Here is a 13,708-nt window from a genome sequence, read left to right as displayed (position 1 = left end):
AAAAAAAAGGTTTTTTAAAAAGTTCTGAGGAAGTTCTGATCATCGGACTTTTTTTTTCTTTTAATTTTTAAGCATTTTTTTTATTACATGTTCTCCAGAAACATTGGGGGGGGGGGCTGATTTTGCTCCCAGCAGGCTTCCCTGAGGCCTGCAAGGAAAAAACAGGGGGTGCGGGGTACTGAGAATGAAAGAGAGAGAGAAAGAAAGGGAGAAGGAAAAAGAAAGAAAGAAAAAGGAGAGGAAGGGAGGACTACAAAGCTGGCAGTAGAAGCAGCTTCCGGGGATCACCCAGGGCTGGAGGGGACCTTCTGCTGCTAAGCAAGACAGCGGTCAAGTGACGTGCCCCATTTTACAACCTTCCTCCCCCACGGTTGTTGAGTGAATCACTTCAGTTGATAAGTTAGCCATGTGGTTGTTAAGTGAATCTGGCTTCCCCGTTGACTTCGCTGGTCGGAAGGTTGCAAAAGGGGACCGTGTGGCCCCCCAGGACGCCGCGACCGTCATAAGTACATGCCAGTTGCCAAGCGTCCAAATTTTGATCACCGGGCCAAGGAGGGGGGGGCTTGCAACGGTCGTAAGTGCGAAAAACGGTCCTAAGTCTAATTTTTCAGGGCGGCTGTGATTTTTAACGGTCGTTGAATGAATGGTGGTGAGTTGAGGCCCACCTGCAGGGAAGCCGCTGACCACAGGATGGCCTGATGGCTCCTCTCCTCAAGACACAGGAGGCCCCTCCCTCCCCTTTGGGAAAGCGGCCTTGGGTGGATAGAGATGGATGGATGGACAGAGGGAGGGAATAGAGGGAGGGAAGCAGGAAGGGAAGGATGGAAAGATGGATAGGGAGGGAGGGAATAGGGGAGGGAGGGAAGGAGGAAGGAGATGGATAGAGGGAGGGAAGGATGGATAGAGAGATGGAGGGAGGGAAGAAGGAAGGGAAGGATGGAAAGATGGATAGAGGGAGGGAGGGATGGAATAGAGGGAGGGAGGGAAGGATGGATAGAGAGATGGAGGGATGGACGGAGGGATGGAATAGAGGGAGGGAAGGAAGGGAAGGATGGAAAGATGGATAGAGAGGGAAGGGGGAATAGGGGAGGGATGGAATAGAGGGCGGGAGGGAATAGAGGGAGGGAAGGATGGATAGAGATGGAGGGATGGAAAGATGGAATAGAGGGAGGGAAGGAGGAAGGGAAGGATGGATAGAGGGAGGGAGGGAAGGATGGATAGAGAGATGGAGGGATGGAATAGAGGGAGGGAAGGAGGAAGGGAAAGATGGATAGAGGGAGGAAGGGAAGGATGGATAGAGAGATGGAGGGATGGAATAGATGGAAGGAAGAAGGGAAGAATGGAAAGATGGATAGAGAGGGAGGGATGGAATAGAATGAGAGAGGAATAGAGGGAGGGAAGGATAGATGGAAAGAGGGAGGGAGGGATAGAGAGAGGTGGAGAGACGGAGGCCAGCCATCCCTTTCTCCACCCCCAGAAAGGATGCTCTCTTTCCCCCCCCCCCTCCTCCTAAGTGCTGCTTTTGTCTTCCAGATGACGTCCAGGTGAGGGACAAGATAACCATCTCCAAGCAGTTCAAGGAGAACGTCATCCGGCCCATCCTGAAGGTACAGATGGGGCTGTTTACTGCCCTGGAGGTCCAGAAATGGAAGCTGGGGGGGGGGGGTCTTTCGCCCGCTGCTTCCACCGCCAGCTGGACTCAGGAGGCCTCGGCCCTTTCCTAGCTAGCCCCAAACTCCAGGCCTTCCCCCATCCCCCAGGGAGACATCTCGGAAGCCCCCAGGGCTCGACAGAGGTGGAAGAGACCTTAGAGGTCATCCAGTCCAGCCCCCCTACTCAAGCGGGGCTCCTAATAGCAGAGGGTTGCCAGGAATTCCTGGAACTGAAGCCCACAGGCCGTAAAGGGGCCCATTGTCCACCCCCCCTTGCCCGACACAGGTAGTCCTCGACTTACGACCATAACGGAGCCCAACCTTTCCGTTGCTCAGAATCTGAATACCTGTTGTAAGTCGAGGACTCCCTGTCCAGCCTCTCCTTAGAAACCTCCAGGCACAACTTCACAAGGGCCTTCAGTCGCTTTCATCAATAGCGAGGGAGTAACCTGGTGGCCGTCGTGATAGAGCAGTTAAACCAGTGGAACAGCCTGCCACCAGAAGTTGTGGCTGCTCCACCACTGGAGGCTTTCAAGAAGGGATTGGGCAACCATTTGCCTGGAATGGTTCGGGGTCTCCTGCTTGAGAAGGGGGGTGGACTAGAAGACCTCCGGGGTCCCTTCCAATTCTGTTATCCTTTTACCTGATCCCATCCCGCTCTCCGGAGCCCTTTCGCCCCTTCCCCCAGGGGGTTCCCAAAAGGGAGGGGGGGCAGATGGGTCTGTGCCGGCCAGCCCCCCCACCCCCACCCCCCTTCCATGCTCCGTCCCTTCCGCAGGCTCACTTCCGGCGGGACGAATTCCTGGGCAGGATCAACGAGATCGTCTACTTCCTCCCCTTCTGCCAATCGGAGCTAATCCAGCTGGTCAACAAGGAGCTCAGCTTCTGGGCCAAACGGGTAAGTCCGGCCGGCCTTGCCCTCCTCGCTGGACCGACCGCCCCTCCCACTTCGACACAGGCAGTCCTCGACTTACAGAAATTCATTTACTGACCGTTCAAAGTTACAGCAATACTGAAAATAAGTGGCTCACGTTTTCACGACCGTGGCGGCCTCCCCCCCCCGCCCACCCACCCCCATGGGTCACGTGATCAAAATTCAGGCGCTTGGCAATTGGCGCATTTTATGACGACCAGTGAAGTCACTGGGGAAGTCAGATTCCCTTAACGACCGTGTTGCTAACTTCGTAACTGCAGTGATTTCACTTAACGAAAAGTCATGGAATTTGGTTTCAAAGCTGACTTAAGGAATGTTTCACTTAGCAACAGGAATGTTGAGCCCGGCTGCGGTCGTAAGTCAAGGACTGACCTGTATTCGTGGGGGGGGGGCAGAATCTCTTCCTGATGGAAACCTCCCATCGCTGCTGCTCCTTCCTCCCCCTGCAGGCCAAAGCGAGGCACAACATCACTCTGGTCTGGGACAGGGAGGTGATGGACGTCCTGGCTGATGGCTACAATCTGCATTACGGAGCCCGGTCCATCAAGCACGAGGTGAGCTTGGCTTCCCCTCCGTGCCCCCCCCCCCACTTCACCCCTTCTTCTTTTGCATGGAGGTCATTCTTCACTTCCCCCCCTCCAAGTTTCTGTGCCTGCTATTCATTTATTTATCTGTCTCTGTCTGTCTATCATCTCTCTCTCTCTCATCTTTCTGTCTATCCACCTATCTATCTATCTATCTATCTATCTATCTATCTATCTATCTATCTATTTATCTATATCTATTTATCTCATTTATCTATCTATTTATCTCAGCTATTTATTTATCTATCTCCTCTATCTATTTGCCACCTTTTGTTGTTTTTATAAATGTGCAGCGGATGTACTTGATAGCAATAGCAATATAGCAATAGCAGTTAGACTTATATACCGCTTCATAGGGCTTTCAGCCCTCTCTAAGGGGTTTACAGAGTCAGCATATTGTCCCCAACAACAATCCGGGTCCTCATTTCACCCACCTCGGAAGGATGGAAGGCTGAGTCAACCCTGAGCCGGTGAGATTAGAACCGCTGAACTGCAGATAGCAGTCAGCTGAAGTAGCCTGCAGTACTGCACCCCTAACCACTGCGCCACCTCGGCTCCTTCTTCTTCTTCCTCCTATTTTCTTCTATGCTTCTTCTTCCTCCTATTTTCCCCACAACAGCCCTGTAAGGTTGGTTGGTTGGGCTGCAAGAGAGGGACCGGCCCAAAGTCACCCAGTCGGCTTTCAAGGCCGGGCAGGACTAGAACTCACCGTCTCCTGGTGATTGGCCCAAAGTCACCCAGTCGGCTCTCATGCCTAAGGTGGGATTACAGTTGCTCATTCAACCTGGTGATTGGCCCCAGGCCCCCCCTCCCCCAGACATCTTTCAAGCCGAGAACTAGAACTCCCCGTCTCCTGGTTTCCTACTTTTCCCAGGTGCAGTGAGTCAAGAAGTAGATTCATTTCAAATTCATTTTCCCTGAAACCTGAGGACCTTCTGCCAATCCCCAACCAGTTTGGGTCCCACTGCATCCCAGTTATAAATTAGTCCCCCCCCCCTTTCTGTAAATTCTGAATTCTGAGGGTCCCTTTCTCACCGGCTTTATTTCCCCCCCCCCCTGGAATCTGAGGTTTGGGGGCTGCTGGCTGATGGGAAGAATTCTTTGGGAAAGGCATCCTGTGCCAGTCCGTGGGCACCTGAAGTGGCATCTCTGCTGTGCCCGCTTTCCCTCTTGGCCAGGTGGAGCGCCGGGTGGTGAACCAGCTTGCCGCCGCGTACGAGCAGGACCTCCTTCCCCACGGCTGCACCCTGAGGATCGCGGTGGACGATTCGGACAAGCAGCTGCTGAAGGCCCGAGGCCAGGACGGCACCCTGCCCGCTACCGAGGGCCAGCGGAGAGGGCCCTCGCTGCGCCTGGAGATCCTGGAGGACAGCAAAAGCCGGAAGCTGGACATCCAGGCGCCGCTGATCCCCGACGAAGTCTCCTACCCCTCCTAGGCCCTCAGTGCCCCGGGGCAGCGCCTGGCAGAAGAAGAATTGGCAATAAATCAGTCATAAGACATGGATAGATATCCGTGGGGAGGCAGCTTTCTCTGGGGGGCAGCAGGAAGGGCAGCTCTCCATCCTCCAGACAGCCGCTGGGTGCGTGGGAGTGGTAGTCCAGGTCAGCCGGAGGGGGTCAGAAGGAGGATGGTCCCAGGAAGGGGGGGGGGGGGCTTAGAACCCAGGGGAAGCATCAATCCGGTGTCCTTATCATGTCTCAGGTAGTTGGGGGGGGTCCTTCTCCCATCATCCAGCAACCCGCCCAGGTTGAGTGCCTGATCTCTGCCCCAGAGTGTGAAGGGGGTGTTGGGGGAGAGAAACCCCCTCCCCCCAGGGCAATAGAGGGAGGTTTTAAGTTATTGCAATTGTGGTGGAATAAATGCTGTGTGCATCTCAGCCGTGTTTTGTTGTCCTTGGTTCTCAAAAGACCCCCCCCAGCCAGGTGAAAAGGGGCTTTTCTGTCCCTGTATCTCTTACTTTCTTATCCTCCAATCAGGTCCTCTTCTGGAAATGCAGGGAGTCCTTAACTTACGACCATAACTGGGCCCCAGAATTTCTGCAAGGCAAGCTCTTGAAGTCAGTTTTTACGACCTTTCTTGCCACCGTTGTGTGGTGAATCCCCCACAGTTGCTAAGTGAGGCACACCGTCGTTAAGTGAATCTGGCTTCCCAGTTGACTTTGCTTGTCTGAAGGTCACAGAAGGGGGCCACCTGACCCTCCAGGACACTGCGACCGTCATAAATACGAGTCACTTGCCGAGCGTCTGAATGACGATCCCATGACCTTGGGGATGCTGCCGTGCTTGCCAAGTGTGAAAAACGATGGATCACAAGTCGCTTTTGGATGGGGGCCACTGTAACTTCAAACGGTCACTGTGAAGAGTTGTAAGTCGAGGACCACCTGTAATAAACCAGTTCTTCTTTTTTCTAGAGCAGGGGTGTCCAAACTTGGGAACTTTAAGACTTGTGGACTTCAACTCCCAGAATTCCCCGGTCCCAAGTTCGGACCCCCTGCCCTGGACCAACCATCCCCAACTTCTGCAAACCTTCTTTGTGAGTTTGAGCCTCCTGATATTCTTCGTTGCTCTTCTCTGCCTTCTTCCTAGGGTCTCAACTAATGGTGAAATTTAATTTTTTTACTACCGGTTCTGTGGGCGTGGCTTGGGCATGGCAGGGGAAGGACACTGCAAAATCCCCATTCCCTCCCAATCACCTGGGACTCGGGAGGCAGAGAATAGACGTGGGCGAGGCCAGCCAGAGAGGCAGAGAATAGACGTGGGCGAGGCCAGCCAGAGAGGCAGAGAATAGACGTGGGCGAGGCCAGCCAGAGGTGGCATTTGCCGGTTCTCCAAACTACTCACAATTTCTGCCACCGGTTCTCCAGAACCTGCTGGATTTCACCCCTGGTCTCTCAACCCCATTTTTTTCTCTCGGCAGCATCCTTTCTCCTCCGTCCCTCGAGGCCTTTCCCGCAGCTCACCATAGTGGCAGAGCTGCTCGCCTCCCCTTCGCCAAAGCCTCCAGGCCTGTGCACAGGTGCCCAGCAAGGGCATTTCTTCTGGGGGGGCACTGAGGCACCCTCTCCAGCTCCCTTTCCCCCCCACACCCAGAACCCCAGCGTGCGTTTGATCGATGGCTCAGCACAAGCCGAGCTGCCTCGGATCGCTGGTATGGCGTCTGCCCATTGATTCAGCTTGCCTGGAGGTTCGGCTCCTAATCGGATTAGGGAGACAGGATGGAGGACGGGAGGAGCGAGTGGGAGGCGAAGGCCTGGGCGATGAGGGGCATTTATCATCCTCAGCTCCACTCTGCCATTTGCACCAGCTCCTTTAAAGGGAGGCCAGGAAGTGGAGCTCAGGCAGCTGAGAATGGGTGGAGATACGTCAGTCTGGGCTGGAGAAAGTGATACGTCAGCCTGGGCTGGAGAAAGTGAGTGAAAAGGAGGGGAGAGACGCTGCTGTCATCTCTCTCTTATCAGAGTCACAGAGTTGAAGGTCGGTGAATCGATCAGAATAGAGCAGGAAGGGACCTTGGAGGTCGTCTACTCCAAGCAGGAGAAGACCTTACGACATTCCAATCCAATTCTTTCCTTAAATGTGTCCGGGTATTGGAGCGCCCACCACTTCTGGAGGCAAGATGTTCCACGGGTGAATTCTTCTCACCGTTAGGGAAGCTTCTCCGTAATTCCAGATTGCTTCTCTCCTTGATTAGTTTCCATCCATTGCTTCTCGTCCTGCCTTCAGGGACTTTGGAGAATAGGCTGAGCCCCTCCTCTTTGCTGGAAGACCCTCAAATATTGGATGACTACTAGGCTGCCACATCCCTTTAAACTAGACCAGTGTTTCTCAACCTTGGCGACTTTAAGTCCTGGGGGATTCTGGGAGTTGAAGTCCACAGGACTTAAAGTCGCCAAGGTTGAGAAACACTGCCATAGAGCGAACTAACCAACATCGATTTGGTGACGCACCGTCTCTATCCAGCTCACGTCCCTCGTCCCTGTGCGACCCCGGTGCAACCCAACCGCTTGGGCTGCATGCGCCGGTTTGAGCGACCGGCCACCCCCCCGGAGGCGAATTCTTCTACCGTTGTGTTTATTGATGTGATTGAAACTTCCATCGGCTGCACAAAACCTTTCCCCGTGTTTCGGGAGCGGAGCGTGCGAGGCAGATGACGCAGCTCCTTGGTGGCATGGGGGTTACGTCCTGCCCACCTCTCCTCCCGAGCCTTTCACTCGCCAGGGGTGGGCACGTGCGCAGGAGGGACCCTCCCAGCCCCAGCCATTCTGGCATCCGGGCTGTCCTTGAGCAAATTGTATTTCCATGACGGGGGGGGGGGGAAAACATTCGGGCCTTAACCGAGACCTGGCAAGCATCAAAAGCACCATAAACATCTCTCCAGAGGAGGCAGCCTCAGGGGAAACCGAACCCTGGGCTGAAAGACGTTCTGCTTGATAAGATTTATCCTGGTGGGGCAGAAACTCCATCAAACACACATACACAACACACACACACAAAGCACACACTTGCAGAAGGAAGGCGGCCTGGGTTGGCTTGGCCCTGGGCTGAAATCAAGCCCACATTGCTTAGGGAGAGACCATCCTGGCTTAATTCTCCCAGAAAGAGAAGGGCCAGGGGAGACAGGAGATCAGCCGTCCAATATTTGAGGGGCTGCCCCAGAGAGGAGGAAGGGGGTCAAGCTGTTTTCCAAGGCACGAGAAAGAAAGAAAGAAAGAAAGAAAGAAAGAAAAAGAAAGAAAGACAGAGAAAGAAAGAGAGAGAGAGAGAGAGAAAGAAAGAAAGAAAGAAAGAAGGTGGAAGGGAGGGAGGGATGGAAGGAAGGAAGGAAAAATAATGAAAAAAGAAAAGAGAGAGACATGGCTAGTCTAGAGAAGAGAAAGGCCAGGGGAGACAGGAGAGCATCTTCCAATATTTGAGGGGCTGCCCCAGAGAGGAGGAAGGGGGTCAAGCTGTTTTCCAAGGCACAAGAAAGAGAAAGAAAGAAAGAAAGAAAGAAAGAAAGAAAGAAAGAAAAAGGAAGGGAGGAAGGAAGGAAGGAAGGAAAAAATAATGAAAAAAGAAAAGAGAGAGACATGGCTAGTCGAGGGAAGAGAAGGACCAGGGGAGACAGGAGAGCATCTTCCAATATTTGAGGGGCTGCCCCAGAGAGGAGGAAGGGGGTCAAGCTGTTTTCCAAGGCACAAGAAAGAGAAAGAAAGAAAGAAAGAAAGAAAGAAAGAAAGAAAGAAAAAGGAAGGGAGGAAGGAAGGAAGGAAGGAAAAAATAATGAAAAAAGAAAAGAGAGAGACATGGCTAATCTAGGGAAGAGAAGGACCAGGGGAGACAGGAGAGCAGCCATCCAATATTTGAGGGGCTGCCCCAGAGAGGAGGAAGGGGGTCAAGCTGTTTTCCAAGGCACAAGAAAGAGAAAGGAAGGAAGGAAGGAAGGAAGGAAGGAAGGGTGGGAGGGAAGGAAGGAAGGAAAAAATAATGAAAAAACAAAAGAGAGAGACATGGCTAGTCTAGGGAAGAGAAGGACCAGGGGAGACAGGAGAGCAGCCGTCCCATATTTGAGGGTCTGCCCTAGAGAGGAGGGGGTCAAGCTACTCTCCAAAGCCCCCAGAGGCCAGACAAGGAAGAATGGATAGAAACTGAACAAGGAGAGATTCAACCTGGAAATAAGGAGGAACTTTCTGACAAGGAGAGCAATCAACCCATGGAACAGAAGTTGTGGGGGCTTCATCCCTGGAGGCTTTCAAGAAGAGGCTGGACTGCCCTCTGTCAGGAATGATCTCCTGCTTGGGTGGGGGGTTGGACTAGATGACCTACAAGGTCCCTTCCAACTCTGTTAATGTGGTAACAAGGAGAGATTCAATTTAGAAATGGGGAGGAATATTCCGACAGCGAGAAGAATCAACCCATGGAACAGAAGTTGCCTTCGGAAGTTGTGGGAGCTTCATCCCTGGAGGCTTTCAAGAAGAGACTGGACTGGCATCGGTCAGAAACGGTGTAGGGTCTCTCCTTGGGTGGGGGGTTGGAGTAGATGACCTACAAGGTCCTTTCCAACTCTGTTATTCTATGTTATGCTCACAGTCACCCACGCCCTAGTCACTTCTCTTCTTGACTGCTGCAAGGTGTTCTACATTTCAAGGGGCTGCCCTTGAAAACCTACCCAGTAGCTTCAATGGGCTCAAAATGCAGCGGCCGGTGTGGTTCCGTGCGAGGCACAGGGCTCACCTCTCTCGCAGGAGTTTCCTTGGCTGCCGATCTGCTTCCAGGTTGTTACCTTTAAAGCCTTACCTGGTTTTGGGCCAGGTCATTTGAAGGACCGTCTCTTCCCAGTGACATCCACCAGGCCCACCAGAGCAAGGAAGCAGGGGGATGTTAGGGGTCCCCCTCCTCTTTAAGGAGGCCCATTTCAGTGGCACCTAGAAGAAGGGCCTTCTCCGTGGTGGCTCCCTCCCCATGGAGCATCGGGGATACGATGGGCCCCCTCCTTGACCTCTTCTGAAAGGGGATACGGAGCCCATCAAGTGACTTAGAATAACTTTATGGTCCCTTTGTAGGTATACTAATCGGCATGGCATTAAAATTAAAATTCGTTGCGTTCAGCTCTCAAAGGATCCCCACCTCCAATAGACACTACATCAACAGAATAAATAAATGAAATAGAAAATTGTGCATATGCCAAGATATATGACACAGTGAAACAACACAGTCTACTTCACATGCATACATGTGCCGGTACATGGCCAGAAAAATGAATCTTGGGAGTTTACGAGATGGAATGGCCTATACAAATAAACTAAATCTTAAATCTAAGGAAGAAAACTCTCTCAGAATCTTCTAGTCCTGCTATCAATACTTTGAAACCCCCCTCCCAGAGGGGAGCTGCAGAAACAGACCATTGAATGAGTGTGTGGGGTCTCGAGCTCTAAGCACATAGCACTTATAAGCAGTTTCCTGAATAACAAGTAGTCAGCTTCCTATGATCTCCGCTGTCCTCGCCACTCTCTGTATGGACTTTCTATCTGAGGCTCCGCTGCCACCGAATCAAACTGGGATGTGGTTTGTTAAAACGCTCCCAATCGTGCCCGTGTAAAAAGTGGCCAGGTTCTCTCCTCACCCAACGCTGGTTTGCACGCTTCACTAAGGACGGCGTGTGGAGATCGTGGGTTATCTGCACCCCCACATACTTCGTACTGATGCCCACCCTCTACAACTGCACCCTTGGTTGACCCTTGATGAGGGCTTGGTTTGATCTTTGTCCCCAGGTTAATGGAAGGTTTATTGGGGTTCGTATTGGGGGTTTATCCTGACAGAGGCGCTGAGAGTGGGGGGAGAGGGGCGTGTAAGTTGTTTTAATAAATAGAAACGCCCCCCCCCTTTCCACCCAGCAAGGAGGCAGAGGCCGTAGAGCCGGCTGCCCCACCTGTTGGACGGCTTTCCCGGTGTGTCTACGTGGCAAAGAGGCGTCGGCGTCGGCAGCAGCTTTTTCGGGGGAGCGGGCGCGGGTGAGGGGGCTGCCTTTGACAGATGAAATGAATGTGCCAGAGCAGCCGAAGCAAGAAACAATAAAAACCCGGCTGAGGCTGCCGGAGAGAAACAGCAGCCTGTGAGGCTGAAATTCAATTACCGGCAGCCTTCAGCCTCATGTCGGATGGTAATTCAATTAGGGCCAAGCAGGTTTCCCAAAAGCAGAAGGGCTGCTGAGCAGAGGGGTGGGCAGCCCCACGGCGGGCCCGCTTCAGCTGCCTGCTGAACAAACAAGGCTACCGAGGGGGGCAGCGGGTGGGAAGGGGGGAGAGCGATGGGGGGCCTGCCGGAGCCGTGGGGCTCCCGCAGCCTTGGGCCTGGCTTCTCCCAAGGTGGGAAGGGGAATGGCCAAGGGAGGCCTGGCACGAGCTGGCCTCCTTGCCCCACGGTGGCAAGGGTGGCCCTCCATGCCTACTTCCTGTGGCGGTTCCTCCAGGCCTCTGGGTCCCTTTTCCAAACCCTTGAAGGTGGTGCGGCCACCACCGTCCCCTCCAGGTCTGAGGAGCACCAAAAATCTTGATATTGGTTCATTGGTCTTCCCTGTCCTGAACATCTGGCTGAAGAGGCCCATTGATTTTCCTCAAGCTTCAGCCTTCCGGGCCTAGGGCAGAAACCTTTTTGTTGCCATGTGCCAACAAAATGCGATGCTTGTGCCTCCCTGCAGCCTCCTGGGAGCAAAAACGGGCCACCAGAAGGCATGTCACTCCCCCGTGCCCCATGCATGAACATGTAACATCTCCCGGCCACTGCGTATATGTGCATGAGTCCCCCAGCCCCCCACGCATCTGCATGCATATCCCCAATGCGTCCCGCCCCTGCCCAGGCCCGGAAGAGGCCTGGAAATCATCTGGCCTGTGGGAGGCACACGCGCATGACATGTGCAGTGAGGCTGAGCTGGGGCAACGGCTAGCGTGTCCGCAGAGAGGGCCCGGTGTGCCATAGCTTCACCATCACGAGCTTAGGGCAAGGGTCTCCAATCCTGGCCACTTTAAGACTGGTGGACTAAGAGCCGAGGTGGCGCAGTGGTTAGGGTGCAGCACTGAAGGCCACTTCAGCTGACTGTTAGCTGCAGTTCAGCGGTTCAAATCTCACCGGCTCAAGGTTGACTCAGCCTTCCATCCTTCCGAGGTGGATGAAATGAGGACCCAGACTGTGGGGGCGATATGCTGACTCTGTAAACCGCTTAGAGAGGGCTGAAAGCCCTATGAAGCGGTAGATAAGTCTAACGGCTATTGCTATTGCTATTGCTAACTTCCAGAATTCCTCGGACACCATGGCTGGCTGAGGAATTCTGGGAGTTGAAGTCCACCAGCCTTAAAGTGGCCAGGTTTGAAGACCTCTGTCCTGGGGCATCAAATCTTTGTGTTTTGGGAAGCTATCTAGGGCAGTGTTTCTCAACCTTGGCAACTTGAAGATGTCCGGACTTCAACTCCCAGAATTCCCCAGCCAGCATTCGCTGGCTGGGGAATTCTGGGAGTTGAAGTCCGGACATCTTCAAGTTGCTAAGGTTGAGAAACACTCATCTAGGGTAGGTGGGCGTCTTGCTGCACAACCAGCTTTGAACCCAGCAACTCACGGGGAGCTCCTGCCATGAGGGGGGCTCAAAAGTCCTCCAAGGGGTCTTTCCCCGAGGAGGCCTCGCTTTGTCTGTCCCCTGGTTGCCATCCCACCTCACCTTCCCATTGATGGCCCCCAGAGAAGGAGAGAGGATCCCCACAGAAGATCTACAGTTCAAGGTGGAGCTGCGGAGTTCTTCTGAAGAGGAAGCAAAATCCTCCCTCCCTCCCTCACACTGGTGATGTTCCTTAGTTGGATCATGAAACGCCTGCAAGGGATCAACCCAGCTCAGAGATCACCAAGGAGTCCCCACAGTTCCTCTCCACTCTTCAACTGATGATGTCCCCTACTTTGGTCATGAAACGTCTTCAAAAAAAAGCCATCAAGCTCAGAAGGCGCCAAGGATCCCACATTCTTCCTCCTTTTCCTCACTCCATGAACCCCACTCCCTTCGAGCACCGATGATGCTCCCTAGTTGGGTCATGAAACATCTTCCAAGGAAATCACCAAGCTCAGAAGGCGCCAAGGACCCTCGGTTCAACCCTGAGCTACAGAGGTTCTCTCCTATGGCTACCAGGCAAGAAATCTAATCAAAGACCTATCAAGGAGAAACCATCAACCTCACCAACGTTGGCAGGTCGAGCTACAGTATATCACCAGCCAACCAACTCCTCTTCCTTCTAGCACTGATGATGTTACCTAGTTGGGTCATTAAACGCCTACAAGAAAACCACCCAACACAATGAGCACCAAGGAGATGCCTTTCAAGACAGGCCTGGATGCCAAGAGGTCCAGGGCTCCGCAGGTGAGCAGATTCTCTTTGTACCAACAGCCCCACCTCGAGCCGTTTTGGGTCCAATCCTGGCAGCTGCTTTGGGAGCCCATAAGTGGGCAGAGAAGGACCCTCCGTCCAAGCTTGGGCATCAGCAAGCCTCCGCTTAACGGCTCTTGGCTAAATCCTCTGGTCTTGGAGAAGGCAGTTTGCCCATCTGCTGAGAGAGACATCAAGCTCACAGTGAGGGGTCTCCATCCTGACCCACCGCAGGGGGTGGGGGTCTCACCCTCTTTCTGCTAAGGCATCTCTAAGGCCCTTTAGTGCTTATGTCCCACCTCCCGTACTTATTCATTCCAATGTCTGGCGTTCTTGTGAGACCGTGGGCTGGCAGAGGAATTTAAATTATTATTAATATTTTTGCAGATCCCCTGCGGTGATCCTCCAAGCCTCGGGGCAACTCTGTGGACCGGAAGTGGGTCTCCCCAGTATGAAGGCAGCACCTTCACTGGGACACACCAGAGGTGAAATCCAGCAGGTTCTGAGCAGTACTGGAGAACCGGCATGGAAATTTGGAGTAGTTCGGAGAATCAGCAAATGCCACCTGTGGCTGGCCTCGCCCCCATCTATCCTCTGCCTCCAAGTCCCAGGTGATGGGGAGGGAACGGGGATTTTGCAGTATCCTTCCCCTGCCACT

The 13,708-nt window shown here is 53.4% G+C and overlaps 1 protein-coding gene across 2 annotated transcripts in view; it reads left to right on the top strand.

Moving 5' to 3' along the window:
* CLPB (caseinolytic mitochondrial matrix peptidase chaperone subunit B) overlaps window positions 1–5,047 on the top strand; it is an 83,432-nt gene extending 78,385 nt beyond the window's left edge. For both annotated transcript variants that reach the window (XM_032219538.1, XM_032219537.1), the window contains 4 exons: window positions 1,534–1,607; window positions 2,431–2,550; window positions 3,036–3,140; window positions 4,349–5,047. In XM_032219538.1, the coding sequence (XP_032075429.1) occupies window positions 1,534–1,607; window positions 2,431–2,550; window positions 3,036–3,140; window positions 4,349–4,606 (557 nt within the window). In that variant the 3' untranslated portion in view covers window positions 4,607–5,047. The remainder of the gene's footprint in view (window positions 1–1,533; window positions 1,608–2,430; window positions 2,551–3,035; window positions 3,141–4,348) is intronic.
* The last annotated feature ends 8,661 nt before the right edge of the window (window positions 5,048–13,708 follow it).

Source organism: Thamnophis elegans, chromosome 6 (assembly GCF_009769535.1).
Source record: "Thamnophis elegans isolate rThaEle1 chromosome 6, rThaEle1.pri, whole genome shotgun sequence".
In the NCBI taxonomy this organism is placed as follows: Eukaryota; Metazoa; Chordata; class Lepidosauria; order Squamata; family Colubridae; genus Thamnophis; species Thamnophis elegans.
This window is presented reverse-complemented; position numbering and strand designations above follow the sequence as displayed.